The 27,595-nt window shown below is 37.6% G+C and overlaps 1 protein-coding gene across 1 annotated transcript in view; it reads left to right on the forward strand.

Annotated features, from left to right (window-relative positions):
- EYS (eyes shut homolog) overlaps positions 1-27,595 on the forward strand; it is a 723,820-nt gene that overhangs the window by 425,171 nt on the left and 271,054 nt on the right. Inside the window, exons 33-34 of the mRNA XM_053938438.1 lie at positions 25,520-25,710; positions 27,426-27,517. Of these exons, the coding sequence (XP_053794413.1) occupies positions 25,520-25,710; positions 27,426-27,517 (283 nt within the window). The remainder of the gene's footprint in view (positions 1-25,519; positions 25,711-27,425; positions 27,518-27,595) is intronic.

Raw genomic sequence — 27,595 nt, forward strand, 5'->3', positions numbered from 1 at the left:
GAAGCTTAGATTGATGTAAAAATACAATACACATGCATTAAATAGAAAAATCATATGTTTCTATAGTTGTAAGTAAAAATATGCCTTAAGTAAGTGGGAAATTGTATTGATAAGATGGTGAAGGGTTTATAATGTAAGGGTGTGGTTGTATAAAGTAAGTTAGGAGTTTAGAAGTTATAATAGAAGCATATGTGTAGACCTGAGACAGAAGCCCATTAGATGAAAGTATCCTCAGTAGTACAGCAAAATTAAGTAAAGGTGATAGGTCAAAAAAGCAAAATAAACCTTGTAGCAACTGTCTATTGAGTTTGAAAGTTATATATTGCCTTGTAACAAAGAAATTTGTGACTACTCTTGAGCTATGGTGGCTCTTCTAAAATTTCACAGCCTCTGAGACTGATGTTTATCTGAGCAATAAATCGTTCTTAGCCCAGCCATAGTCCCATCCCTTCATTATTAGCAGCAACAATGATACTGATTATAGCGAGAATTTAGAATGTCTGTATTTTCATTTAGGCATTTACATCTTGAACTGGAGCCTATCCCTAATATATTACTTATCTTTTGAACATGCTCTCAGAGCTTGTCAAATCTGTCAAGTGAGGTGACCTCGAGACTCAGCGCATACTGCCATTTTAAAGAGTTTTTCACCACATTTCCAAAAAATGTAATACCCAAAAGTGGAACCTCCACCAAGTGCAATGTCTTGAAAAAACATGGCAGGACATTGAAAAAACTTACAGGACAACTAACAGCTCTTTCAGAACTATTAATAGATACCTGATATGCTGACCTGTTAACTAAGAACTGTTAGTTTTATGCTAGCTACTCATTTAAAAACTATGCAGGGAACTATCACCTTTTAAAAAAAAATACATTTGGTGTATTTTGGAGTGAATTTTGAAGGTAGTGGGTAGAGATAAACTGACAGGTGTACTTTTAGTTACTGACATGCAATTTACATGTATAATTGTATTAGATCTTGCTATGGATCAATCTCATTTATTCCGTGAAATAGAACTTGCACCCCTTAGACTACTGGCAATGAGTAAAAAGGCATCATGGCCTTGTAAGCCTTCCTTCTCCAGCTGATCTAGCAGATACAGTCAATCTGTTCTTGCTGTGCTGGGCAGGTGGTGCCACCTCCATGAATCCAAAGTTAACCAGTGTCCTTTATAACAGTTTTGACAGCATTTTTTGACATGGTCTGTAATGTTCTAATATGTCATTTAAGTGGGATGTTTTAAAATGACATATGGTAGCTATTGTACATTTTGTTCTATTTTCTTCTAAGTCTTCCAATGCAATTTTCCTTAACACTTGGTACAACCTAAGAAGTGACAGAATTATTAGCTAATGTTTGTCACCTTCTTAAGCTCAGGTATTATATTGGACTTAATACATGCATAAAAAGCTTCTGAATAGCGATTCACACCATTAAATGCCTCTCAAATTGCCATAAAAGGCTTGCCTGCTCATCTCAATTTGAAGCAGAAAGTATTCACTGCTATAAGAGATTTTCTGTGATCTACAACGACAGGTTTATAGGTGTTAAGCATCAAAAGGCTTTTTCTAGTTCTGCATTATAGGTATAATCACTTTAAGACCACTAAAACAGTTAAACTGCTGAACCTCTCATATGTGGAACAATATTACAGCTCAGTGATATTGTGTTAAATGAGGAACCAAAGGTAGACTGAACTCCAGGGAGATAATAAAAACTAAGTGCATTATTTGGAATTAGCACATAGAAACTAATTCTGAATTTCCCTTTGCAGTCCCATCAATATTTCTATTCTTGTAAACAGCTATAAGGAATTTCTCACAGTCTGTATGTGCCCATTAATGGAAAACAGTTTTGCTGTAAGAGTATTAAACAGAAAAGAAAGGTCTATGCTGCAGCATATCTACCAGAATCTTATTCATGCAGTAATGAAATGTGGGGTATATGGGTATGTGTCAGAATAACTAGAAAACTTAAACTTTTGCTTACTCTTTTATGGCTTCCTTTACTTTCATACTGTTCTCCACAGACAGTTAAGTCAAATGACATTACCTTAGATTTACTCATCCACTGTAGTCAGGTGGAAGAAAAAGATAATAAAACACTCTCTTGCTTATTCTGCAGTTTATTACACTTTTGTGTCTGGTTTTAATCCCTTTGAAGAATCTTTAGTCTTGTAAGTTACTGAGTTTTGCCTAAGTGTCTAAGAGAAAGAAGTGTGTTATTTAAACTCTTGTCCTTTATCATTAGATAACCTGTCTACAGGATGGGAGCATTAACTTGCTGAGGAAATTCTCTTAAAGGAAGTTATAGTTGTAGGTTTTAAATTAATTCTCCTCTTCTCATGATTGTGGTGCCATATTCTCATTCCTTTTTAAAGATCTTTCTTGAAAACACTGCAATCTGAACCTTAGACAATAGCTTAAAGGTAAAAGTTGAAAGGGAACATTGAAAATTGTGAGAGAACAATGCATTTCTAGAAACAGCAGTCTTCTGTAAACAAAGGAAAACAAAGTTAGGATTTACTTACAGGTACCAGAGTACCATGGTAGGTTTATCATCCTTGATGGCTCTGAATAACTAGCTCTTTTCAATGATAAAACAGATGGAAGACTGTTGTATCCTGGGATTGGGTTTTAGGTGCTCTTATTTGTGTTAGCTAGCTGAGTCCTGTGTACCCCCGTGCTTCCCCCGTGTCATTCCCCCCCACCTCTCCCCCGCGGTGTCTAGCCCCGGGCTGCCTGCCGTTGGGCTTTCCCCCCACTGCTGCTCCTGTGGCCACTCCCCCGTCTGGCCCCGGGAACCCCCATGTCTGCCGCCCCATCCCCACGATCCCACTCAGCCCGAGGCTCAGTGCCCACCCCTGCGGGGCTCTCTGGTTGGTTGCTGTCCTCTGTCATCATTGGGGGGCGGCGTCTGCCCTCCCTATCACATCCCCTATATCATCCCGCTCCCTCCTGGGTCCCGCCACAATTTCCCCCAGGTGGAGTGGGAGGCGCGGGTCGCTACCCCCCACCACAGCTCTCAGTGACAATAAAGCCTTCCTGCCTTCCTTGTGGGTGATTTGGACATTCCTTCCCTCTTTACCTCGGACCCTCGCATGGGTGAAAGAACCCGGCAGACCCGACCAGCGTGTCAGCAGCAGCGGCATGTGGGAGAGAAGCAGCGGACCTGGGAGTCCGGGTCCAGAGCTGCCCTGGACCTGGGAGAAAGAGTGCGATGCCGCAGAAGACTTTATGATAGATACTGGCTCTGAGTTGGCTACACTTATTACAGAAATGAACCTCAAAAAAAAAAAGTTAATTTTGCACTGTGATTGGTTTTATTTTAACCTTTATATGTTGAGCTTCCATTGCACTGATGATGAGAACTTGGTCTAGAGGAAGTTTAGCTTTCTTTAAAGAAAATCCCTCCACATGTTCAGTGAAGTTCATACCTCTAAATGTAAGCACAATTGCATCACACCTGACAAAGCCAACAGCAGCTACAAGGTTAATCTGTCACGAAATGATCTACTGCTACTTCAGACAAGAGCATACTTTACCAGCACATTAACTGCATCATCTGGAACACAGGAGGCAGTGGAGCATCCTTGCAGTTATTCAAAGTGAAAAGAAGCTATTCCAAGTGAATTTATTGTATTTTTTGCTGAGAACAAGTTTTTAGTTTTCTTTTTCCAAAATTCTGAAGTAGTTCACTTTACAAGAAAAGTTGTATCTATGCTAATGATGAAGTGCTAGGTCAGGAAAAAGTTTTAGTTCACAGTCTTCTTGATTCAACTCTTTAAGGGCATGCTGCACTTCTGGGAGAACAGCTATAGATAGTGCTTAAGTACTGTCTACCACTCCCATTAAATCTTGCAGCAGACAAGCTCAGGACTCTTTCATACTGAGGAGAGCAGAAGCTACAAAAGGTGTGCCACATAGGCCAGGTACAAAGTACCCCAGCCGTTCATACTGAAGGTGAGTTCACATCTTGGTTTAAGTTTAATAATGATGCAGGTATTCTTGGCTATAGTTCCCTGCAGCTCTCCAAGTCTGGATCTTGCAATGGCCTTTGGTCCTCACAGTGCAGAAAACAGAGTTTTGGTCTTGGGTATATTTTACACACCAATGTCTGAAATGTGCTGCAAAAGCGAACAGAAGCATTTACCATGGTTAAGAGACACAATTCTGAAAAATTCTCCCCACCAGCCATGGCCCAAAGTTAGTTACTTCTTGAATGAGCAAATGAAAGTGCTCCAAAGAGCATTCAAAGTCATATAGGAAGCTGGACATAAAATCACCTGAAGGTTGCTTGTTTGCCAATAGAGATTGAGAAGAAGAAATAAAGTGAATATAACACTATCAGTAATCTAAACAGATAAATTCAGACTTTTCATCACTAAATGACACACAGACAAAAATTGCATAGTGTGTAAATGAACCTGTCAAGAAATATCAACTACATCTTTGTGTTACAGGAAAGTCTCTACAGCTTGCTGTAGGTATTTATTGTTCTCCCATAAGTCTGATCTTGGTTGCCAAGCAACCACAACCATTTTGTTACATGTATTCAATATGAACTTCTACTGCATTTTTTTTTCTTGTCTTAAAATTAATTGTGAGAAAATTCATCAGCTTCAATATAGTTCTTTATTATGGTTCTCCTCAGTGTTACAGGTAAACCATATTGAACAATTAGTGTGAAAGAAGTCCTAAGAGCAACAGAAGGCATAAATGAAAGGCTTCTATGACAAAATTTAGTGTTGTTAAAGTATTATGTGTATGAAATTTTTGAGACACTATCTTTCAGGAACTAAGCAATAGACAAGGATAGAGAAAAATTCAATAAAGTTAGTTTGGTATGTATCCTTCCCCTTTACAGGATGTAAAATACATAAAGTCAGCACTAAACAGTTATTGAAGGCTGCTATTTTGATAGTAGAAAAGTAGATACGTTAACTCACACAAACTAATGAGACACTGGTAAATCAGACAGTTTTTATTTACATTAGGTTTCTGCTAGAAATATCTGAGATCAAAACAAATCTAAGGTTTGGGACTTGTCATACTCAAACTTCTGAGCAGTTCTTGTGACAAATTTGATAAATCTGAAAGACAAATCTGAAAGACAGTTTGCAACCCTGAACCCAGTTAGGTCAAAATATGAAATATGTGGTTTCTTGAGTTTTCTGCTAGCTTTGAATCAACCTTAAAATAGCCTTTTTTCCTTAATAATCTGTAGATGAAACTGAACATGTACTAAAATATTTTCCATGAGTGAAGTGAGCTTTTTTGTTACCTTGGCATTACTAGCAATTTTAAAATGTATATATTTATTAGAGTGAAATTTCTTGACACACTCCATTTGATTCTGATGACTGAAAAGTAAAAAGTCTCTTAAGGTTTTGAAAAAATGGTTCACTTAATTTCCTAAAATTTTAAGGACTTGTTCAGCAGAAGAAAGGGTGCAAGGAACTTGGTTGTAAAGGATTATTTTTCATAGAATATGAAATTAGAATATTACTGGTTCAGTAATGTCAGAGAGTTCTGTTTGGAATCACCAGTGGATAAAATTTTACCATATATTATTACTTTCTAGGTTAACATGGAAACTAAGACTAGAAACAATTCAGTGATGAGTAAAATCCTGATGTGGTATCCCTTCTGTCCTTCAGCTGAGCAGAAAAAATAGAATTTTCTCTAATCAAAATTCAACTACACATTTAGTGCTTCAAGTGAGTTTTAAATAAACAGCAAAGTGAATCAGTGATACAAAATCTGGAGGAATGTACTGAATGAATATATTAGACAAACTGAGTATTGCATTCGTATTTCAGTGTCCAGAAAAGCAGTAGTACAACTTACTTTATTTATCTAGAAAACTGTAGTACTTGATTCTTAAGTTCCTTGCATTTGAGGTCATCTCACATTTCTTGAATTTGAAGCTTCCTTCTCTGAGACATTAGGTGATTTGGAGGAACTGTGAGGGAAAATGGTCAATAATTCATTCAATTGAGCTTCTCTTGTTCTGCATGAGTGAATAGATACTTTTCAGAACCTTGCAGTTATATGTTTTTTACCAGTTTTAGGGCCAACATTGCCCCAGGCAGCTCCTTTTCTTACTCTCCCTGGTTTTCAAGGACATTTAAGGTAAGTATTAATCAAATCAGACAAGTCAGCTTTTCTGACTAAATTTGGAAGAGATACTGTTCATTTTACGCTCAATCATTTAAGAGATCATTAAGAGCCCATAGTCCTTAGCAAGACTTTAGACATATCATGATTTGCCTTGGAGATTAATGATGTTATCCATATGGGATCTAGGTAATCAGTGCAGCCCAATAAATACGCTGTCTGCCCTGACCTGGCAATTCAGGGGCTTAGATTTACTTTGGCCTGATCTGGATGTGGCTGGTTTAACCCCTGTGCTGGGGCCAGTGGCTGCTGCCTCCCCTGCTCCAGCTCCAGCCCTGTGGTGGCCCCACTGGGGAAGGGGTGACCCCCCACCTTCATCGCTGCCTGACAATGCACATCCCTCTGTGTGCATGGGGTTGGTGTGGAGCTGGAGGCCACTGTAAGCTGGAGCTGGCAGTCTGGGAGAAGGAAAAGGGCTGTCACAGGGAAACATTTAAAAAGAACCCAAAGCAGTAACCAAGCTTGAGGACAAAGAAATGTGACAGTTTTTCTGGTGAAGATCTGAGGATGTTGACAGCTGACTGTGACCCCCTGCAACCTCTCACCCCCGTCACTCCTGAGCAAGACTAAAGTGTCATCCATAGGACCCAGCAGGACACAGGAAGGATGAGCATAACAGCTAAGTTTATTACGTAAAAATTTCAATGTTAATACAGCATTTCCATATTAATTACACAGCATATGCTATGATGTTTTTAAGCACTGATGCCTAGACCCCATATAAGTGCTATTTTCTCTTTTGCCTATGGCAGGATATAGAGTTTGACACTAGACTTTCTCTATGCAGAGAAATTTATGTTTTTAGGATGTGATTCATCTCAAGAAATGCATCTAAAATTATTCAGGTAAATCATGTTAGGAAGTACCTCTCTCCTCATCCACCATAAAGCAAACTGAGCCATCCTGTCTCTCCCTTCTCTTGGATAAGTGCCCTCATCTAAGGCTACAAAATCTATACTTTCCTCCTTACTTAAGTTTTTCATGAATTTTGCAACTCTGAGGGACAAAATACCCTCTGGGCTAGCTTTCTATCTAGTAGCTGGGACATCTGTTAATACATAGAGGACAGAGATATTGAGTCCCAGACCTAGAAAAAGAATTAACCTGGGTCTCCCGCTGGCTGAAGTATAATAATTGCTTTGTATCATAAAAGATGAACAGTGCCACTACCACCACCTTTGTGGAAGTGCTGTAAAAGAGAATAATGATCCCTGTTTAGTTCTTTGAAAGTGCAATTGTGCATGTCAACACACAGCATAAAATTCTGGCCTTCAGCATCCAGGTGGACAGATCTGCATGCAATCCTTAATCCGATACCTGGCAGCTGAGGAGGGCTTAGCATCCCAGCTATGGCCTTCCCTGGTTACTATTATCTAGTGTTGGATACGTTTCTGCTTCATTTTCAGAAAGAGCTTTTTGTTTTGGTTTATTGCTTGAAAATGCTTAATTTCACAATTACTGCATATTTCTTGATCCCTTTTTGAGGGGCAGAAAGACACAGTGTAGGGATTTGGTCATGATCACTCTAGAGGACATGCTGTTTAATCAGTAATTCCCTGAATTATATAAGGAAACAAAAGGATATTCTTTATTTAGCAAACTGAATTTTTAGATAGATATTTTTACAGTAGTTTTGATTATTTGAAGCATTGTATTTCTGATTTTACTCTTTTTGTCAGACTAAATAAGAGGTCTATGCCACTAAAGCCATGTTATTTTTTTCTTTTTGCTTTCCTAGGCATAATGCAAATGATATAAATGACCATTGCCTTTCACACATTTCATTTGCAAATATATTTCCTCTTCTTGATTCTTACAAATGTTTTCTTAGCCCACATCCAAAACTGATGCATTCTTTTTATAACATAGATTTTCTTAGTGTTAAAGATGACCTAAATTCCATTCTTCTCTCTATAGATGGTACGGTTGTAGTCAATATCCTGGTACAATTCTGCGGTTTCTAGCCAGGCAACAGCCTTATTCACTAGGCCATAGTGAGATGTCTTGCACATCTCCCTCCTTTTCTCTGTCCCAGCGGATTTTACATTCACTTCTGCTGAATGGCATTATTGAGACATGTATATGATCCGTGACATGCCTAAGGAAGATGGGAGCTGCAGGTTAAACTTCTCCAGGCAGTGGGGTTTTGTAATATGTATGTGTCTACCTTGCTTATAAATGTTTGTGAATTGTCATGTATTCAATATGCCTGCTACATATAAGAGAAATGCTTTTAATTCCTTCAGAGGGCTTAGCACTGTGCTCCTAAGGGATAAGAAGCCTGCTTTGTACTTTAAATAAAGGAGACAATTCTAACTCCTCAGACAAAGCTCAGTGTGCTGTTTTAGAGCTCTGTTAAAACATTTACAGTACAGTGAGAAGCTGATCTTCATTAGACTTAACTGAAAACACTCAAGTTATAAATATCAGGTCATTTTTGGTACTGTCCTTAGAAAGTTGATAAAATTTGAAACTATGCTGAAGGAAAAATTTCATTATGAACCTCATGGAAACTTAAGCTATGGAGTTTTCTTCACAAGAATGAAGATTTTAATACTAGCAATTGGGATGAATTTTTGATGTTTTGGTTCACAAAGCATCAAAAAATTTAAAAGTGTTAAATTGAAAACTAATAATTTAGGAATGGGCTATAAAAAACACAAGCTAGATGTTTAATTTTTGTTTATAACTGTGAGACAGTATTTTGATATGTTTTCCAGATCTTTTTTTAATATTTCTCCAATATTTATTTATAGTATTAGATATAAAGAAATAGTCATATTCATAGTCATTATTAGCTAGCTTGAAATTTCAAGGTAACCAAATTGACTATAAATTTCCCATCCTATAAAGAGAAAGAAACAAAGGACCTTTACAAATTAGTTAATGAAGATAGAATGAATGGCATCACCAGTCAGAATCAATATTTCTCTAACGCTGTAAAGACCATCCTAAGTAATACACACATTGTATACCACCAAACAATAGATTACACTCAAAATTTCTTTGTGCTGAGCTAATATAAATTTTCAGGACAAAGTTTTTGTATTCCAGGGTCTGTCTGGTTTTCATTAATATCTGTTCCTCTCCAAACTGTGCACAGCACCTGCTCCTGTTATTATAAAATGTATTGGAACTATTTTGTTACTTTTGGCATATTAGAAATTGAAAATGAATCTTAAACACTACAGTGCTTCTCTTTAATCCAGTGATTTTTGCATGAATATTTTTGGTAAAAATCATATCTATCATACAAATAGCTATCAGATGCACCTATTCTTAGTTTTTACATTTTCTGTGTCTGAAATTACTTGTTTCAGTTGTCTGCATTTAATGTGCCTAATGCTCCTAATTAATCTCCCTAAGATTTGGAAGAAAATTTTAAATGCAACTGGATGAATGAAATGTCATTATATCCAAAATTACAATAAATATTTTTTTCCAAATTTTATTTGGTGTAAATAAGGCGGTTTTCTATTGTTATCAATATCTGCTGTCAATTCCCGTCTAACTTTCAAAAGAAATTAAATTTGGGAGCTCTAGCTCCCAAGTAATCTATTTTTGAAGGTCTTTGGCTTTTTTATCAAAACAGAATTCAGTGTTTGCCAAGAAATTCTCAGTGATTGTTGCTATGTGGTATTTAAGTCAGTATTTGTAGTTTGATTTTCCTGAGTAATCTTTACTTGGAGGCATGGGGGACAACATTGTTTTTCTTAAATTGTATTTTTATATAGACCCTGTAAACCATGGGCTTACCAGAGGTGAATTTTAAATTTCTGAGAAAGTTAACAAATACATTTAGATGGAAGTACTTGGCATATTGCCAGATTATGCAGAAGACCAAATAGCATAAAAACAACAGCTAAGAATTTTGCAAAGGCTTGACTGTGAAATTAGATTATTTCCAGCTCCTATACAAATTGTAATTTTGTACCTCAGTCCTTCCTCAAATATTTCTATCTTGATTGTTTACATTCCATGCATATTGGAGATGTCTAAAGTAAACTAGTTGGTGTTTTACATTCATCTTGTTTACAAAGTTTTTTATCTTTTAGAATATAAATATGCACATTGGCTTTAGTGCTATGCACAAGATGCAAAAATATACTAGATTTACTCCTACTTTATATAATTTCAACAATATAAATAGTCATCATCAGAAAATTATATAGAAGTTATAAAACATAAATTTTAAACAGCAGTTCTTCTGTATCCAGCTTCTTGTTATCTAATTTTTATCTTTAAAGGATGAAGGCATATTAGGAAATACATGACCCAAAGTTATAGAGATCTGGTCCTTTCAAACTCACAACAGTAAAGGGACCTTCCTAAAGCAGACCACAGTTTTGATGGTGTTGCTATTGCAGGCACAGAGATTTATGGAACTAAACAAAAATTCCTGCTTTCTGCTAGGGCAAGACACTTTCGATACATATATAAGTCATTTCCCAAGTGACCAAGATAAGATGGTGATCTATTTTAGTAGTGGCAGCTTTGCAGTTTTCTTTCTGTTCTTTCAGAAAGTTTTCTTGGGTTTGAGTGAAATGGGAATTCCTCTCCATTGACTGACCAGGATGACAATGTGGTCTAAATTCACATACTAGAACAGAGGGAGAGAATGACACTGATGCTGATAAGGACATCAGCAGAATTCTGCCATACCTCTGGTAAAAGTCAGGGCTAAATCTAAGCAGAGAAACAGGTGCTTTTTCATATTTTAAATTGATTTGTGTTTTATGAAATATAATGCAATATATATACAATATATATTATTATAATTATTATAATATAATTATAATAATAATATATAATACAATATATATAATGAAATATGTTTGGGGAAACTTAGTGGAGAAGTTGAAATTGCACCTCCTGGGTAGAATACTCAGCAGAAATGAATGATGGATATCACAGCAGTATCTATGTCTGTAGACTTCTAATATGTTAAGATAGACTGTTTATATAAAGAAGGCATTTTGCTTATGGTAAGAGCTGAAATATGAAACAAAGCAGAGGCTACGAGGATGATTAGGGGGCTGGGGCATATCTCTTATGAGTAAACGCTGAGGAAATTGGGCCTGTTCCACCTAGAGGAGAGACAACTGAGAGTGGACTTCATTGGAGTATAAGAGAATTGAATGGAGGATGTCAAGAGGATGTTTCCAGGCTCTTCTCAGTGGTGCCAAGCAATAGAAGAAGAGGCAATGGGCAGAAACTGTATGTACAGGAAGTTCCACCTGAATATGAGGAATAACTTCTTTCTCCATCACTGGAGATATTCAAGAACCATCTAGACACCACCTGATGCTATGTGCTCTAGGATAATACTGCTTGGGCAAGGAGGTTGGACACTGTGGTGTCTTCCAACCCAGCCCATCATATGATTCTGTGAAAGTTTTGGGTTTTTTCTATTATGGACCTAAAACTAATCATATTCACTGCAAAATAGGAATTGAGATTTATTTTAGTTTTTACCTTAGAGATAAACAGTATCAAGTGTAGATACTGTCTTTAATCAGCTTCTTAATTCCATCTTAATTCTAAGATGCACCAGTTGCACTTAAAGTAATTCCAGACCAAGCAGAATTAACTATAAATTTTAGTATGACAATTCCTACTCCGGCTATTACTTTATGACCTTTCTGAATTAAATCTGAATAAGAAATCTGAATACATCCATCTGAACAATAGTACTAGGCAGATTATTTGGAAAACTTTACTTTAGGTTCCTTTGCAGACAAAGATCTCTTTAAATACTTGGCCTCTCATTTATCTCTTAGAATTTCTAGAGATCCCTTTGGTTTCCTCTTCATTGTGGAAGAGCCAACATCACACCATCAGTAAAAGAAAAGCTACAGCTGTTTTGTATGTGTGACGTGAAATTTAAATCTGCCCCTACTTGCCTCATCTTACTTCAGTGCAAACATAAGCACAAAGCTGACAAGGACTTCTGCATACTGAATTAGTTCTTCTGTTGTTGCAGATAGACAGTACAAACACTTTGAATGAGCTTCCACCTGAGTTCTGATCACACACAATCCTGACTTTTTGTTTTCACTAGTTTCAGAAATGCCATCCATATTCCTCTTTATTCTGAAGCTCTTAACACTTACATTTCACTCACCTTAGTGACTGATTCCATTACTATTCATTCCTGATTTCTCATCTCTGCTCTCTTTCACTTACTATCTAGGATCCTCTGCTGTGTTTTCTTCACTGTTACTTGCTTTTCTGAATCACAATGTGTCGTGGTTTAATGTAGTTTGGTTTTTAGTTGGGGAGGGAGTCCACGAGCTGCGGATGTGGTTTCCTGTGGGACCTTGGCAGCTTCCTTCAGGCTTGGCAGAGCCAATCAGCTGGCTAGTTTTGAATATTAACACCCTGTTAAACCACTTAAGAAAGCTGAACAGGCCTCTGTGAAATCACATTTAAAAAGGAACAAACCCCGGGAAAAACTCTCTTGCTTCCAGCCTTTGAACAGATAACTGGATGCCAGCCGGGCCAGGCCCCACTCCGCTGGGCGGTCTGGCAGGGCTGGGCCCTGCTCTGCTGCAGCGCTGGCCGGGCCAGGCTCGCTGCTCTGCACAGCCAGCTCGGCTCAGCCCGCAGCGCGGCTCCGCTGAGATTCTGCCACCGCTGGGTTCCAACCACGGCCAGCAGGCCAGGCCAGCCCCATTTGGCTTCGAGTGGAGCTGAGTCAGGCTCCACTCCAGCCATGAGCTGCCAAACCATCCTGCTGTTGCCATGGAAAAATCATGTGGCAAAGAACAGAGGCAGCCCTGCAGCCCCACAGCTGGAAATGCACATGGCAGGCACTGGAAAACAGCCATGCAGCCAGAGTGGCCACTGCCATTGCCCAGCAGAGATCTCATAGCCATCTGCAGGCCCAAGCAAGATATTAACTCTTTCTGTCCACGGATGAAACTTGCAGACATCAATACTCTGTCAAGTGAGAGAAAAAGGAAAGAATGAAGACACATAAAGAAAAAAACAGAGACACCAAGGTCAGTGCAGAAGGGGTCAAATCCCAGATGGGAGAAGAATGAGGAGATATCTTAGTCTCGGGCTGAAATTCTCTTGTAAGGCTATGGTGAAGATATAGTTGATACATCAGACTTTGTTTTTTTTTTTTCCCTGTAAGTCATGGAATGCATTGGGAAGTCGTAGCAATCTAACCACAGCAATGAGCAGAGGCACCTGTGTTGAAGCAAGCAGATGTTGAAGTTGCTGTGATCCAATGAGAAGCTAGAACAGAGAGATATGAGAAATGAGAAACCTTTCCCCAGGGATAGAAGAAGAAAACCTCTGTTCCCAGAGATAAAAGAAGCTTTTGTTTCTATAATAGAACAGCTCATCCTTAAAATTGTACCCCAATAAGCTGAAATGACCCATTGTGTTAGTTATAGGAAAACTACAAAATCATGGGAGGGACTTCACAATTGCAGATTTCTGGGTGGCTGCTATTCATGAAAATTAAAACCACAAGAGAACTGTTTCTTGTGTAAAAGTCTCCATGACATGGCGGGAGAGACTCCTCTCCCTAAGTGGACTGAAGAGAGATTATTTTAAAAGTGGTAAACTGACTGAAAACATCAAATTTGTCTCTTTACTTTGTCAGTGGGAAAAAGAAAGAAAAGTCTGGGGGAGGAGAAGTCTTCTGAAGGTTTATTCTGATTTCTTATTAATTTTCTTTTAGTTCTGGTAATAAAGTTTTCTTTTACCCTTTAAAGGTTTGAGCCTGCTTTGCTCTCCCCCTAATCCTTATCTCACAGCAGAAAATGAGTAAATAATTTTAGTGGGTGCACTGGCATTTGGCCAACAGTGGACCCACTACATTAATTGGTGCGTTGGCTGGGAAACACAGATTGGTGAACCAAAACTACTACACTTAATTGTCTTTCTGCAAAGTTTAACCAAAATTTTGCTACACAATATATTCCTAGTGTGCCAACTAGTGTACACCCCAGAGGGAGGGGAGCCTTTTATCTTCTACCACCATTTTCTTTGATCCATATGTGCCTTCGAATGTATTCTAAATTTGATCAGTGTTTCCAGCTTTTGATATTGTCATCCTAATTTGTGAGCACACAGGAAAACTTCATGTATAGTATATGCCTTCTTAACACAGTTGAATATTATGTATTTTGCATGGCTTCTTCAGAAGCAAAAGTCTTGGTTTTGCCACCTTAATTGTCTCTGTCATCGTGATAATAGACGTTTTTACCTATTTCCTTTTTTTTGCATCACCGATAAAGGTGTATGGGTAACTTACTTGTTTTGCAGCCCTGAATGTTATCTAGGCAGCATTTTTAAGTTGTCTATCTTTCAGCCATGTCCCCTCATTTAGGTTTGCAGTCAGTTTTGTGTTTAACTTGATCATATGATAAAAAATGGGGATCTTTCCACAAATTCTCATTTAGAAAGCCTCTATCTCAAGCCTGGTGCAGTTACTTCAGAGTCCAATCTGCATTTAACCAGATACTAGTCAAGGACTATACAAATCCATATATTTGCTCTGAAGCAGCAAGAAGCTACTAATTTTTCATTATCACTAACAAATTCCATACATACAGTTATTTTGGAAGATGTCCAGTGTCTGCACACTTAATTTTGTCGTCATGATTCATACAGAACCTGTGCTATGGAAAATTTGTGTGAAGGCCTTCTTTTACACAGTATGTTCTTCTACACAAGGGATATTATTCTACAGTGCTTACATTAGGACACCAAATGTAAGATTGAATTTTTCAGCATATAAATTACTTCAAATGCATATCTTGAAATAAATTACCTCAGCAGCACTATTATTCTAAACCTTTCCCACCTTTTGACCTGTCAGTTCCCATATTAAAAGGATACCAAAAAAGAATTTTGCATGTGTATGTTGCAAGGAACTAAATCACATAAAAATCAGAAATGGGGATCAGCCAGTATTGTATGTTATGTATATATATAATTTATAAACCAAGGTTATGTGTCATAAATTATATCTACTAAATTTTTGATCCTGTTTTTAATCAAAGTTTTTTTGTATGATCTTCAAAACATTCACTGATTTTTATGTGTTGGAATGTTGGTGTGGTGTGTTATTAATGATTCACTTCTTACTTGTAGTCTTTAATGTTCATGGCAACATATGCTTCTATAGTTGTCATACATGTTAGCAGATCCTAGACCACTGGGATTCAAAAAGTGAAATAGAAAGTGACTTGTATGCATCTATCTTTTGACTTCTCTATTGGACAGAAATGAAGAAGTTAATACCATGAATGAGTCACGTTTTTAACATTCACTGAGTGTTTTATTGTTGATGCTTTATGTGCATGCAGGTCTTCATTAGAACAAGTTAAATAAGAAAACAGTGCATTAGAATTAGAATGTATTAGAAAATACTTAAGAAAAGAATGCATTAGAAACCTGCAGGCTCCTAATACATTATTTAAGATGAAGGAAGCAGAAATAATGCTCACCAGACTCTTAACTGAGGCTTTAGTATTTCTTTCATAGAATAGCTGCATATTTGCACTGTCTAACTGGGGGAAAGGAAAGCAGGGGGATACAGAAATACTGAATACAGTACTATATGTAAGATATTAGTCGCAGCTTCACCAGAAGGAGTGAATGAAGTATTGCTTCAGAGCACCATAGCTTTGCTGTCGGGGTCGTAAGTGTCATCCCAATTTGTAAACGACAGCTTGATATGGCAATACTGTGAACACTGTTCATATCTGAAAGTACAACTTCGGTTGGGAATGTTTTCAGGCTTCATGTGTCCAAGATGAAGACAGATTGTGCAGCTGATATTAGCCTTCCCATTTGTCACCAGCCTGAGAGATGTCATACATACATGTGACCAAAACAATGCTTTCTGAGGACAGAAATACACACTTGACCAATTTAACTGCAACTCACTAGGCAGTTAGGAGCTAATGCAAAATCACAACTGTGGTAAATACAATACTTACTTACAAATGCAGAACAGATAAAACTTAGTTGTCAATTTAGTGGGGCATGTGCACAATTAATAGGTAAAAGTAATTACTATAAATTACAAGGAGCAAGCACAGCTAGTTCACAAGCCTTAGATTGCCATCTTGCTGCAGTATTTCATCAGTGACTGACAGAGGTGGCTTTCATGATAAACATGACTTGAATCTAATGCCTTCACAAGAATTTATATAATAACCTTCAGTAGGTGCCGTTGTGTCCACTCGTATACCGCCTGAGTGGCCCGGCCGGGCGACATGACGACGGCAGAAGGCACTCCCTTTGGGTTCCCCGAAGGGCTTGCAAGGAGTGCCTCCAGAGGAGCGACGGGACGGCGAGACCACTGAGGAATGAGGCTGACTCTCCTCGGGGGCAAAAGTCAGGTTTTATTGATAACTCCGAGAGCTCCAACAGCACCTAACACAAGCCGACCGACGAGAGCCCCGAGAGGGCCTCTGCAGTGACTTATAAAGGGGGGAGTGGAAGGGGAGAACAGCCAGTAGGGTCAAATTGGGGAGTGACTTTCAGGGAAACAGATAGGAAACTTCCCTATTAGGGGAAGGTAGGGGAGGGGTCCCTGGTCCTGATCCAATCACTCGACGCCCCTGATGGAAGTTTCCAGGTGGTGGTAATGGGCTGCCGAGTGATGGACAGGGCACCAGGGAGGGGACACGGGAATCACTCAGCAGTTCTGCTGAGTCAAGGGGCAGTCTAAGGGAAGAGTGACAAGGGAGGAACCAAAGGGACATGGGGGAGCAACAGGGGTAAACCATTTTCAAAACTTGGGTAGCCACAATAATACAAATGAACATAATAAAACACAATACAACAAATAGGAAGAAGAACACTCCTGAAAATACTTGTCAGCAAATCACCTGAATTTCACTTCTCCCAAAGCGGCATAATCTTAAGAAAATTCAATCTGAATTGCTAAATCAAAATGTTTGATATCTGAATATTTAGATCTGGAAAAAGAGCAAATTATTCACAGAGAGTTCCATTATACTCCTGCTAGATACCATGCATTCATCCTCAACTAAATGCACAGAATAGACAATATTATTGTGTGTGTCACTTTAAAGCAATACCCATGGTTGCAGAGTCCGTGCACCTTCCCAATGGTGATTTTTTGACTGCAATAGAAAAACACAATACCATGAAAGAATTTTTTTTAAATACATTTCTTCTACCAGTGGATTTGGCCAGATAAAAATATTGTCTTTTTCTGGATTTCACAATGGGATTTTTCTTTATTTTCCAGTCAGAAAGTAATCTTGCTTATATTATAGACTTGGTACTGGGGGTAAGGGATGATTACTGACATTTATTTATTTTAGGCTTAAAAAGTTCTGCTTTAAGTGTGCAGCTCTCACAATACATTGCAGGATCTTGATTCTCTTGCTATTGACATAAATTGTTTTTGTTCTGATTAATGGGAAGATAACTCCCTTTGGAATCGCTTATAGTACTATAAAGGATATCTTAAATTCACATTATGAACTCCTCTTGCTTTGACCATTAATATTGTTGTAATCTTTAAAAGAGTTATTATATACTAAAAATAGTTCAGTTCTCTTTGTTCAAAGTCCAGTTGTAAGAAACTGAAAAACAGCATGTTGGTTTATGAGTAAAGGGCAAAAAACTTGGTTTCCTTTGGATAGAACTGCTTTTCTTCCAGTGGTGGCTCTAATGCTTTCTAGCCATGGAGGTTATCAACATATAGGCAACAGCACTGGGCTTGGTGCTGGCTGCATGCCAGCTGCCAGCGCTTTGTAAGAAAGAGCAGCAAGGGGGCAAGATTTTAGCAAGGCTTGTGAAGTTCTACTGAGAGCTAGCCAAATTATCCCCAAGGTAAGAGCTGCTCCTGATTTCTGCTGTAATATTACTTGATCTTCTCTGTGTCTCTTCTAGTACATTTAAAAAAAGAAAAAATATATCACAGTCTGTAGCTGAAGCAGAACCACACACTGCTGATATTTTTCCTGATTTTTACATATATATATATATATATGTATGTATGTATGTATGTATGTTTTATGCCTTCAGTGAGAGAATCTCTTCTATTCACTTCTGACTGCCATGAACATAACACCTCTTTCCAATTATCTGTATGTTGATGAGCTAGCCCACATGGCAAAAAATCCCTGCAGCAGTCAAGCAAGTATCAGTTAATCTCACTAAGCTACTACTGCAATTAATAGATATAGGCAGTAGATTTGAATTTAAAATCTACCCTTCATCAGGAAACAGAATCCTGCTTTAGAAACTATTAATAATTTTCTGACCATAATAAAACAATTTCCTGTACTAATTGCATTCCAGATGCCTACTATAATTCAAATGGATTACTGCTAGAAGACTCTGCCCCCCTTTTCCCTGAGTTCAGAGAAAATATTTTCAGTTCTTTGCAGTCAGCATTTTTATTTAAAAAAAATCTGAAAAATTCATTGTGTAAGAAAATATTATATGTATAGTTTTCTTGTACCTCTTGAACAGAATGAGGGAAAAACTGAAAATTAATAGAAAATGCAGCCTACTGTCCCCTACATGGAGTGAGTAGTGAAAGTGAGGACACTTTCACTCAAAAGCATTACAGACTGGCCGTTGGACATGTAGGAGTTAAGAATCAAAACTTGGAACAGACATAACTGACATATGTGTGAGGAAAGGAGAGATGTGTAATAACTTCATGAAAATAGAAGGAGCTTCCTGGGATGTAGGGTCTGATGTTCCAAACCTTTAAGGCACCTGAATTCCATATATGTGTTTATGTGTATATTTAGGCTAGTAGTGAAGATCTTGTGAAGTAATAGGAGCTCTAAAACAGTCATGTTTTTCTTTCAGAAGAATTTCAAAGGCTACTCAAATCCCTGGCTCTGTGTAAGCATGAAAAAGCAACAGTAAAGGGCATTTATTCATAACTTGTTTTTCTTTGCTTGAAAGCTACTTGTGGGCTGCACTGGCAACCGTTCTGGATGTTAACCACATTTTATTGTTGTCTAACACGCCACATTAGAGAACATTTCAACTTTGAGAGAAAAACATAACTATAATTCCCTGCTAGTCATGCAGCACAGACTTCTGTGACAGCATAAAACATGGATTCACTGTAATTGTGGGTTTGTTATGTGGAACCAAAGGTGAAGCACATTGCAGTGAAATAGCTTTGCAACTGTAAATAGAAATAATGGTTGGAGAACATTGTTCTCCTCTGCCTTTAAGGCGTTTCAGCTAAAAAGACTAAATTAAATGTATGGAAGTAAATGAGACTCATTTGAAAATAAACAAAAGCCTTTTAAATGGTGGTTACAAATATGAAGTAGATTATTGTATTTAAAGGAGAAAAGAGTAAAACTCATGGATTATTTTTCTGTGGCTGTTTTTCAGGACTTCCTGGAAAGACTGACCTTATTTTAGATGCAAAAGAAAGTTATTAAAGTGACTCATTAAACATGAAACTTCAAAGAACTTAGACTTTTTGAGAGAAAACAAATGTAAAGAAAATGAAAGCTGAGGTACTTTCAGCACATTGAGAGTGAAAAAAACCAAACCCCACTCCTACATGCATAGGCTACCTGAAACAGAAATTTCTAAAAGTGGTAACAAAAAAAAAAAAAAAGCATCATATGACTAATATTAGCCCTGCTTTTATGTTCTGTGAAATTAAAAAAAAATAATAGGGAGATGCATTCTTTGTAGTTAGGACAGCAAGTATGTTTCTACTGTGGTAAGATACCTGTTTCAATTTAAGAATATTTTCTCTTATCCTTCTGTCATTAATGTCTACAAAGAGCCTGACTGAAGGCTCAGTAAGACTCCTGCTCAACAGCAGTACTGAAGGCCCCCCATGCCTTCCTCCCACACCGAGAGCTCTGCAGTCACTCTTGGTGCATTGGGCTACCCTTGCAGTGTTATTGGGGCCCATAGGGAAGAGTAACAAGGGTTAAACATCTGTGAGCTGGGCAAGCCTGCTGGTCCCTGTGTAGAATCCCAAATCCTTGCTCTGACAGACAGTCAAGCTGACAGACAAGCCTCTGAGGACATCAGGTTGGATTGGTGTAAGGCCCCAGAGCTCACTCAATGAGTATTTTAAAAGGATTTAACATTATTTTTTGCAGCTTGAGTTAGATGCAAGGGAGAAACATTGACAAGTTATTCTCAAGAGGGCAAACAAATAAAAACTTTACTGTCAAACTTCAGAAAATCTGGGAAAATTTTAATGTTAGAGGAACATTAACTCAACGTAAAACATTTCACAAAGCATTAATTTAGTAAACTCCAAACCCATTCCATTTGGCAAACTCCAACCCATCTGACATTAAGTTACTCAAATTTTGAGAAGAACGAATTAGAATAGAGATATAGAAAAGAACAAATATAGCTAGAGAAATTCCAAGAGGATGTAGGGTCAAGACCTGTGTGTGCTTTTTGCTCTGGCTTACATACCCATTAGCTTTCCTGGACCCTTCCCTCTAGGTGGGACTTCAGGTCACTTTGCCACTTAGGAGCTGGGTTAGCAGGTGAGCATTGGAGTGTGGAGCATGGCATCTCACATGCCAGGGTTTGGCCCCACTGCTGGAGTACAGCCTCTGGTGATGCAGGGTGTGTGGAGCAGGGCATCGCCTTGCCAGGGCAAGACCTGGCCTGCCCTTTCCCCACACATGTTCCTGAAATGTTTCAAGCCAGCAATCTCCTCCAGTCTCACACAACTAATGTATTGGTGCCTCCATACCTTGCCGAAGGGAGTCCTCAGTAATGGTCTCCCTTGTCTTTGCCCCCTTCTGCAGATAGCAGCTCGGGGCTGAGCTGGCTCTGAGGGTATCCTGAAGAACCTTGTTTGCCCTCAGCAATGTCCTGAGCAGCTTCATGTCTGCTGGTCCATCACAAGTTTCCAGCCTCTCCTGTCTCAACAGCCCACCCATCCCTACCTGCAGGGTCGTGGCCTCTGGCCATGCCTACACCCTTTCTATGTCTGGCTCAGCTTCTTCTCTGCACTTCTTCTGTGCTTTTCTCTGCTTCTTCTCTCCAGTCAATGGCACGGCCATCAGTGTGGCCGTTGGACATGCAGGGCACTGGATCCTGCCAGCCAGGCTCACAGGAGGTGCTGGCAGGGCTGGGTGCCCAGTGTGATGGGCCAGGAGCACACCCTGGCTGAGGAAGCCATGGCAGCTTGTATGGAGGAAGCTGACAAGCTGTCCCAGGGAAGGCACTGCTCCTTGTGTGCTGTTTGTGTAAACCTGGGATATGGACATCCATTGGAAGTCATCTGTTAGGCTCAAGGGGTCTGCAAACAGCCCTGTGAAACAGTCCTTGCTCTGACTTTCTTGTTTTGCTTTTCTAATTTTTTTTTCTTTTGGCATTATCCAGTTTTAAACAAACATAAGTGGTTTTTATGACCACAGTTTTATGCTAGTTAGAAATGTGTTCCTTCTAAATAAAAATAAATAAAATTCCAAATAGAAAATTAATTGTTCTGATTTTTCATGATAGGTCCTTTCCATAGGCAATAATGTCCTCTATTTGAATGTTGTAAGATAGTTCTAATTAAAAGAATAACAAAAGATGTGAAATATTTGTCCGTGAAAAATAGAAGACCAATAGCTTGAACAGGAGGATTTTGTTCCCAGGTGTAACATAACAAAAAGAATAGCAGAAGAAAGAAGAAGAGCATTATTATAATCCTCTTTGTGCCTGAGTCCATGCAAACTGCAGGGGGTACATTATACATAGAAATACCTGGAGACAAAAGCTCAGTCACCAGGAGCGCATGCTTGTGAACATATTAAAAGTTTTTATTATTTCTCCCTATCTGCCTTTAAAAACCAAGACATACAATTGGGTAGCTCTCAAAAATTTTTACATTTGCAGGCCTCTATTCTGAAGCTGATGCAGCTGGTACCCATTGGAATATCGAAAACCAGTAGGGAGTGGCAAGAGCTAATGAAGCTTGCCTGTCAGCTGGGTTTCAGACCTGCCTGTGTATCTGCTTACTATTACAGCTGAATCTCAAATTTTTTAACATTCAGACATTAATATGAATCTAGTAAATAGAGAGCTGGAGGTGCGCAGGGGAGAAAGCTTAAGCTGAGAGGATTTTATAGACCAAGGGGCTTGTCTGTTTCTTAAGAAAGCAAGTGTTAGGCATTCTTTGGGAAAGATAAGATATGGTTTCAATTTTTCTTTTTTTTTTTTTTTTTTTTTTTTTTTTTTTTTGTTCTAAAGGCTTGGGGGATGAGTCCTCTCCATTAGGACAAAAAGCAATCTAGGATGCCAATTCCAGAGGTCAGATGAAAAAACTGCATCTAAATACAGTAGAAGGATTATAAGCAAAGCTTATGTTCTATAAAAAGAAATTGTGTACTGTTAAAAACAATGTGAGAATCTTAATAAGTAAAACTACAAAACTACACCAGTGATTTATGTTAATAGCTGTTGTGGGAAGGTATGTAGCCTGTTTGTTATTGAAGTAGTATTTTTATGGATTTTACAGAAACCTCGAGCCTGCTAAATATTCTTCAGTGCTTTCTCTCATTAACTCTTTCCATATTTGTGGACAAGAGTAATTGCAGCAATTTTACTGCAGATGATCTGCTTAAGAAATTTTCTGTTTAGCAGTATGAATGTATTTCCCAGAAGCCAAATTGGCCTCAAATCCATGGACTTGTGGAGTGTATTGTCTTGCCATCATCACTTGTTCCCATATGACTATAAAATAAATGGATGTTGGTCAGAATAAAGCAGCAAATTTTATCTGCTCTATGCTCTTGCTACAATTACATATAGAAAGTTAAAGGTAGATGCAACTAGCTTGTGCTTGTTTGATCTTCCTTGATTTAGTAGATAATTCAGTTTGACCTCAGTTATCAGAGTTAAATTAGCTTCAGGAATCGTGAATAAACTGTTCCAGCAATCACCTTTTTTTTCCTCTACTTATGATTACAGATTTTACTCTTCTGTGAGATCTAGGGTCTCAAATGCCTTGTGTTAGCAAATCTCTGAAGAGCTGACATAGTTTTGACCTGTTCTCACATGTCAACTTTATTATACACTGAACAATATGGGAGAGAAAAACAACCCAACAATGAAAACAACCCACCTCCAAAATATTGGGAAGGTAGCAGAAGGATTTAGGGCTTCAGGAAGGCGATGTTGTGTGCAACTTTGCTGTCTTTTAGCCAAGCTGATTTCCTAAATGGATCAAGAAAAAGAGACGGTTAGATATCAGACTTCCAGGAGTGTGGGGATAACTGAGTGGTTCCTTGGGATAAGCAAAATCTATTCAGGGGCAATTCAGGGCAAGCAGAATGAGAGAAAGATTTAGAGCTCAGTGACTTGCTCAGGAAGGAAAACAAACAAGGGTTACGGATTGGCAATAATTCTCAAAAGCCTTTTATTTGAGAAATTGTCCTGTCTATAAAGTGTAAAAAGCTTTCTGTGCATTTCTTTTTAATTTAATTTTCTGAAATTTACACCTACAGGCTTATAGTTCAAAAAAGCATTTTTAAGGATTAAATACACTTAAAATTGTAAAATCTCTTTTATTGCAGCACTGGTTATTGATTGGTATTGCTTGAAATTTTTGGTCTATTTTACTGCATGTTGAATGTATGCATATGTTAATAATTCTTATATAGTACTGAGAATTTCTTAAGAGCTTTGTTTGAGGTTTGACCACATTAACTCTAACTTTGTAAATAAGTTTATACAAAGTCGTGAAAGGATAAAATTTGGCATACCCTTACAGTGATACACAAAAGTTCATCATCAACAGTTTTTGTTTTGTCGCAGTATCATTTTTGTTCAGAATTTAATTATATATAGTGAGGTATTTGCTATTGGAGTTGTTGTCACAACAGATTAAAACTTTACCTGTTTTGAAAAATAAAAAGAGATCTGTGACCTTCAAAGATACTCTAAACCCCTCTAGAAATGATTGAGTGAAATTTGATCAAAGTGAAATGGAATAATTCACTTATGTGTTGTGTATTGTATATAGGCTGATAATGTTGTACCAACATTTTTCACAAGATGGCTGAATTGTTAATATTTCTTTACATTTTTATCAGTCTCATGAAGCTGATCAAACAAACAGATGTATGCTGTGAGACTAAAGCGTAGTCCTGTTTTTACAAAAATCAAAATACTTAATTGCTCACATTACAAGTATGGAAGAGGACCTATATTTTTAAGTCTTTACAAGAAGACAAATGTAATGATCTCAGTTTAAATACTGGCAAGTGAAAAATCCAAAGTGCAAGACTGCAGCTGTGTATGAATAAGCACCTATGTGCATGTCTCTTCTCTTGTAAACACACCATAAGGGAAAGAAAAAGAAGGGGAAAAAATGAGGGAAAGTGAGCAATAAATGGAGAGGAGAGAAAAGGGAGGGAACAAGAAACAAAGAAAGGGAAGGGAAGGGAAGGGAAGGGAAGGGAAGGGAAGGGAAGGGAAGGGAAGGGAAGGAAGGGAAGGGAAGGGAAGGGAAGGGAAGGGAAGGGAAGGGAAGGGAAGGGAAGGGGGAAGGGAAGGGAAGGGAAGGGAAGGGAAGGGAAGGGAAGGGAAGGGAAGGGAAGGGAAGGAAGGGAAGGGAAGGGAAGGGAAGGGAAGGGAAGGGAAGGGAAGGGAAGGGAAGGGAAGGGAAGGGAAGGGAAGGGAAGATAAGAAGGAAGAAGGGACAGGAAGAAATAAAAAATACAAAGAAGCCCCTTTTAAGTGTAGTCATATGTCATCTGGTAGGCTTGAAACCATGTATTCACATACCTTTTCTATTTAAATAAGAGTTGCATCTGCCCTTACCAGGTATTGCACAGGGTGCTGAATGCTATGAGGTTTATAGATAAATCAGACAAGCTTGATGTAGACCCATGGGAAATTTTCAGCTTTCACTCTAGCACCACAAAATAGTTGATATATTATTAAGATGCCAACTTCATAATTAGGTTGTAGAATGTCTTCCTTCCTTTCCATACTGTGTAGTTTCTGTAAATGCTTCAAACCCATTCATTCTTGCATCTAGGTTTGATGAAAACAACTAACTTTGGAGAAAATGTTGAGCCAAAGCTGCTAGATAGGTACCAAGTGTTTCATCTTTGCAGCCTAGTCTTTCAGGGATTGATCTATATGCTTGCTTAGTATAATTTGACAAAAACCTTTATGTCTAGTTATATAACCTCTCAGTGTTAACCTTTGACAGAAGAAAACTAATATCATTTTTCAGATTCATATATAAATCCTTGAAAGATGTAAAAAATTATCGTATATCTTTGCTACCACTACCAGAATAAGAAAGCAGTGTGTGAAGAAGAAAAATGTCTTTATATCCTTACATGTATCAAAATTCTATTCACAGATTTTAGTTATGCACACTACTATGGTGATTCTTACCTGGAATTTCAAGGCTTACATTTGAACATGCAAAATTTCATCCACATAGAATTTAAGACCAATGATCCTCATGGACTTCTCCTAAATATTGAACAGAGCCCAGAAACAATACGACATTTTTTAATTCGACTTGTCATCCATAATGGTACTTTGCAGGTAAGGCATCAAAATCCCCCACTGAAGGAAGTGTAAATAAAAGTTTAATCTGTAAAAATTTTAATCTTTTTTCATTTTCTTACTGTAGAAGATAGTAAATAAAACTACAAAGTTTCTTGATATCTTCAGTATTTTAAGGAAAATAGTTGTCAAACTTGCTGTCTGTTATGTCCAGTTCTTGGCTAATATGATCAATATGATTCACAAGAGTACACATTAAAACACAAAACCAAAAAATATATGTTTTGTCTTTACATGTGGTACAAATTAACTTACTGTATTTTATACCTAAACTAACTGAATTTCCTCATGTGGAATTTCATTAAAATTGTCATAGAAAAGGCTTATGACATAGGTATAGGCATAGAAATTGAGTGAATTGTCATAGGAAAAATTACCACATTAAGGAATAGAGTGTATCTTTTTTACCACGTATCTCTAACTAGAAATCTTTCATGTCATCTATTACTTAAATCAGTTCCACAGGATCAGGAAAAAAACCCTATTTTTTTGGCTTTTGTGGACAGATGAACTAGGAATATATTTATTTATAAACTTTAAAGAGTAAAGTGTTTATCATGGTATATCTTTACCTTCCACAAATTATTCCATCTTTTCTGAGGAAGAGGTAAAGCTAGAGCTTTATGAAGAGATAGGCAGATGTTAAAGAGGCTGTAAAAAGATATTAAATAAAAGTTACTTTTCTTATAACTTATTTCTCATTTTCCTGCTAAAAGTTTCCCAAAGTACCTGTAATTATATTCTTTTGTAAGACCTGTGAAATGTCTGTTGGAGACAGCATTTTTGTATTATATTTGCCTTTATGCTTAAAGACCATGACCATACGAAACAGATATATAAACTGAAGATAAATAGAAAAGAAGAAAATTACCTTTTAGTTTATTTTGTTATATTGTGATTATTTGTCTTTTATTATATTGTGACTATCTTTGTCCAGAAAAAAAAGATGAGATTAGTCACGGGCAGAAAATTATCCAATGTTTAGAAAATGGTGATGGCTTTAAGTTAATCTTACTTGTATTCATGGTAAAGTAATGATGCAGAAAAATATTTTTCTAACATATCATAAGCACCATAAAATATGAAAGTACTTTAATTGACACAAATCTATTCAGAGATCCCAGTGTGCCATGCTAAAACTAATTGAATTCACTTAATCATTCACAAAGCTGGTCAATTAAATGTGGATTTAAAGCCCAATGAACAAATGGTTCTAAGCTCACAATCAAGCTACAATTACAAGTAGACAAACCATGAAATCAAGTGCTTGTTCACATTAGTATAGGAAATTAAATGGTGCTCCAAAATGCTCAAGCCTGCACGCTACATTACGTGTTTGGAAGTGTAAGGAAGCTATAAAATGTTAAGTAAAATTCACCCATGTCCAGTGTTAATTTCAGATGGGTTGCAGATGGTTGACTTCTTTGGAAATCAGACCCATAATATGTGATTGTACAATACACAAAGATTAAAGCATTTTCATGCAGGTTAGGAAGCATATATGTGTACTTGCATATTTCTAGTACAATAGGCTTCCTTATCCAGAACTTTTAATGAAACATTAATTTTCCTCAATACACATGACACCCTTCAGGTTTTTTTGAAGCCATTTAACATTTTAAAATTCAGGTTTCAATACCTGAAACTGTTAATTATTAGAAATAATGTAATTAAAACTTTTTCCCACTCTGTAGTACCAGTATTTATGTGATGACGCAGCAGAAGTCAAAAACATCTCTACCACTGCTAGAGTGGACAATGGACACTGGTATAATGTGCAAATAAGGTAAGTTTACTGTTTTCTGTTTTTATCATTGTTTCAAAGATCACATAGATTAGACCATTAGTAAATCCCACAGATATT

The sequence above is a fragment of the Vidua chalybeata genome, chromosome 3 (assembly GCF_026979565.1).
Source record: "Vidua chalybeata isolate OUT-0048 chromosome 3, bVidCha1 merged haplotype, whole genome shotgun sequence".
NCBI lineage: Eukaryota > Metazoa > Chordata > Aves > Passeriformes > Viduidae > Vidua > Vidua chalybeata.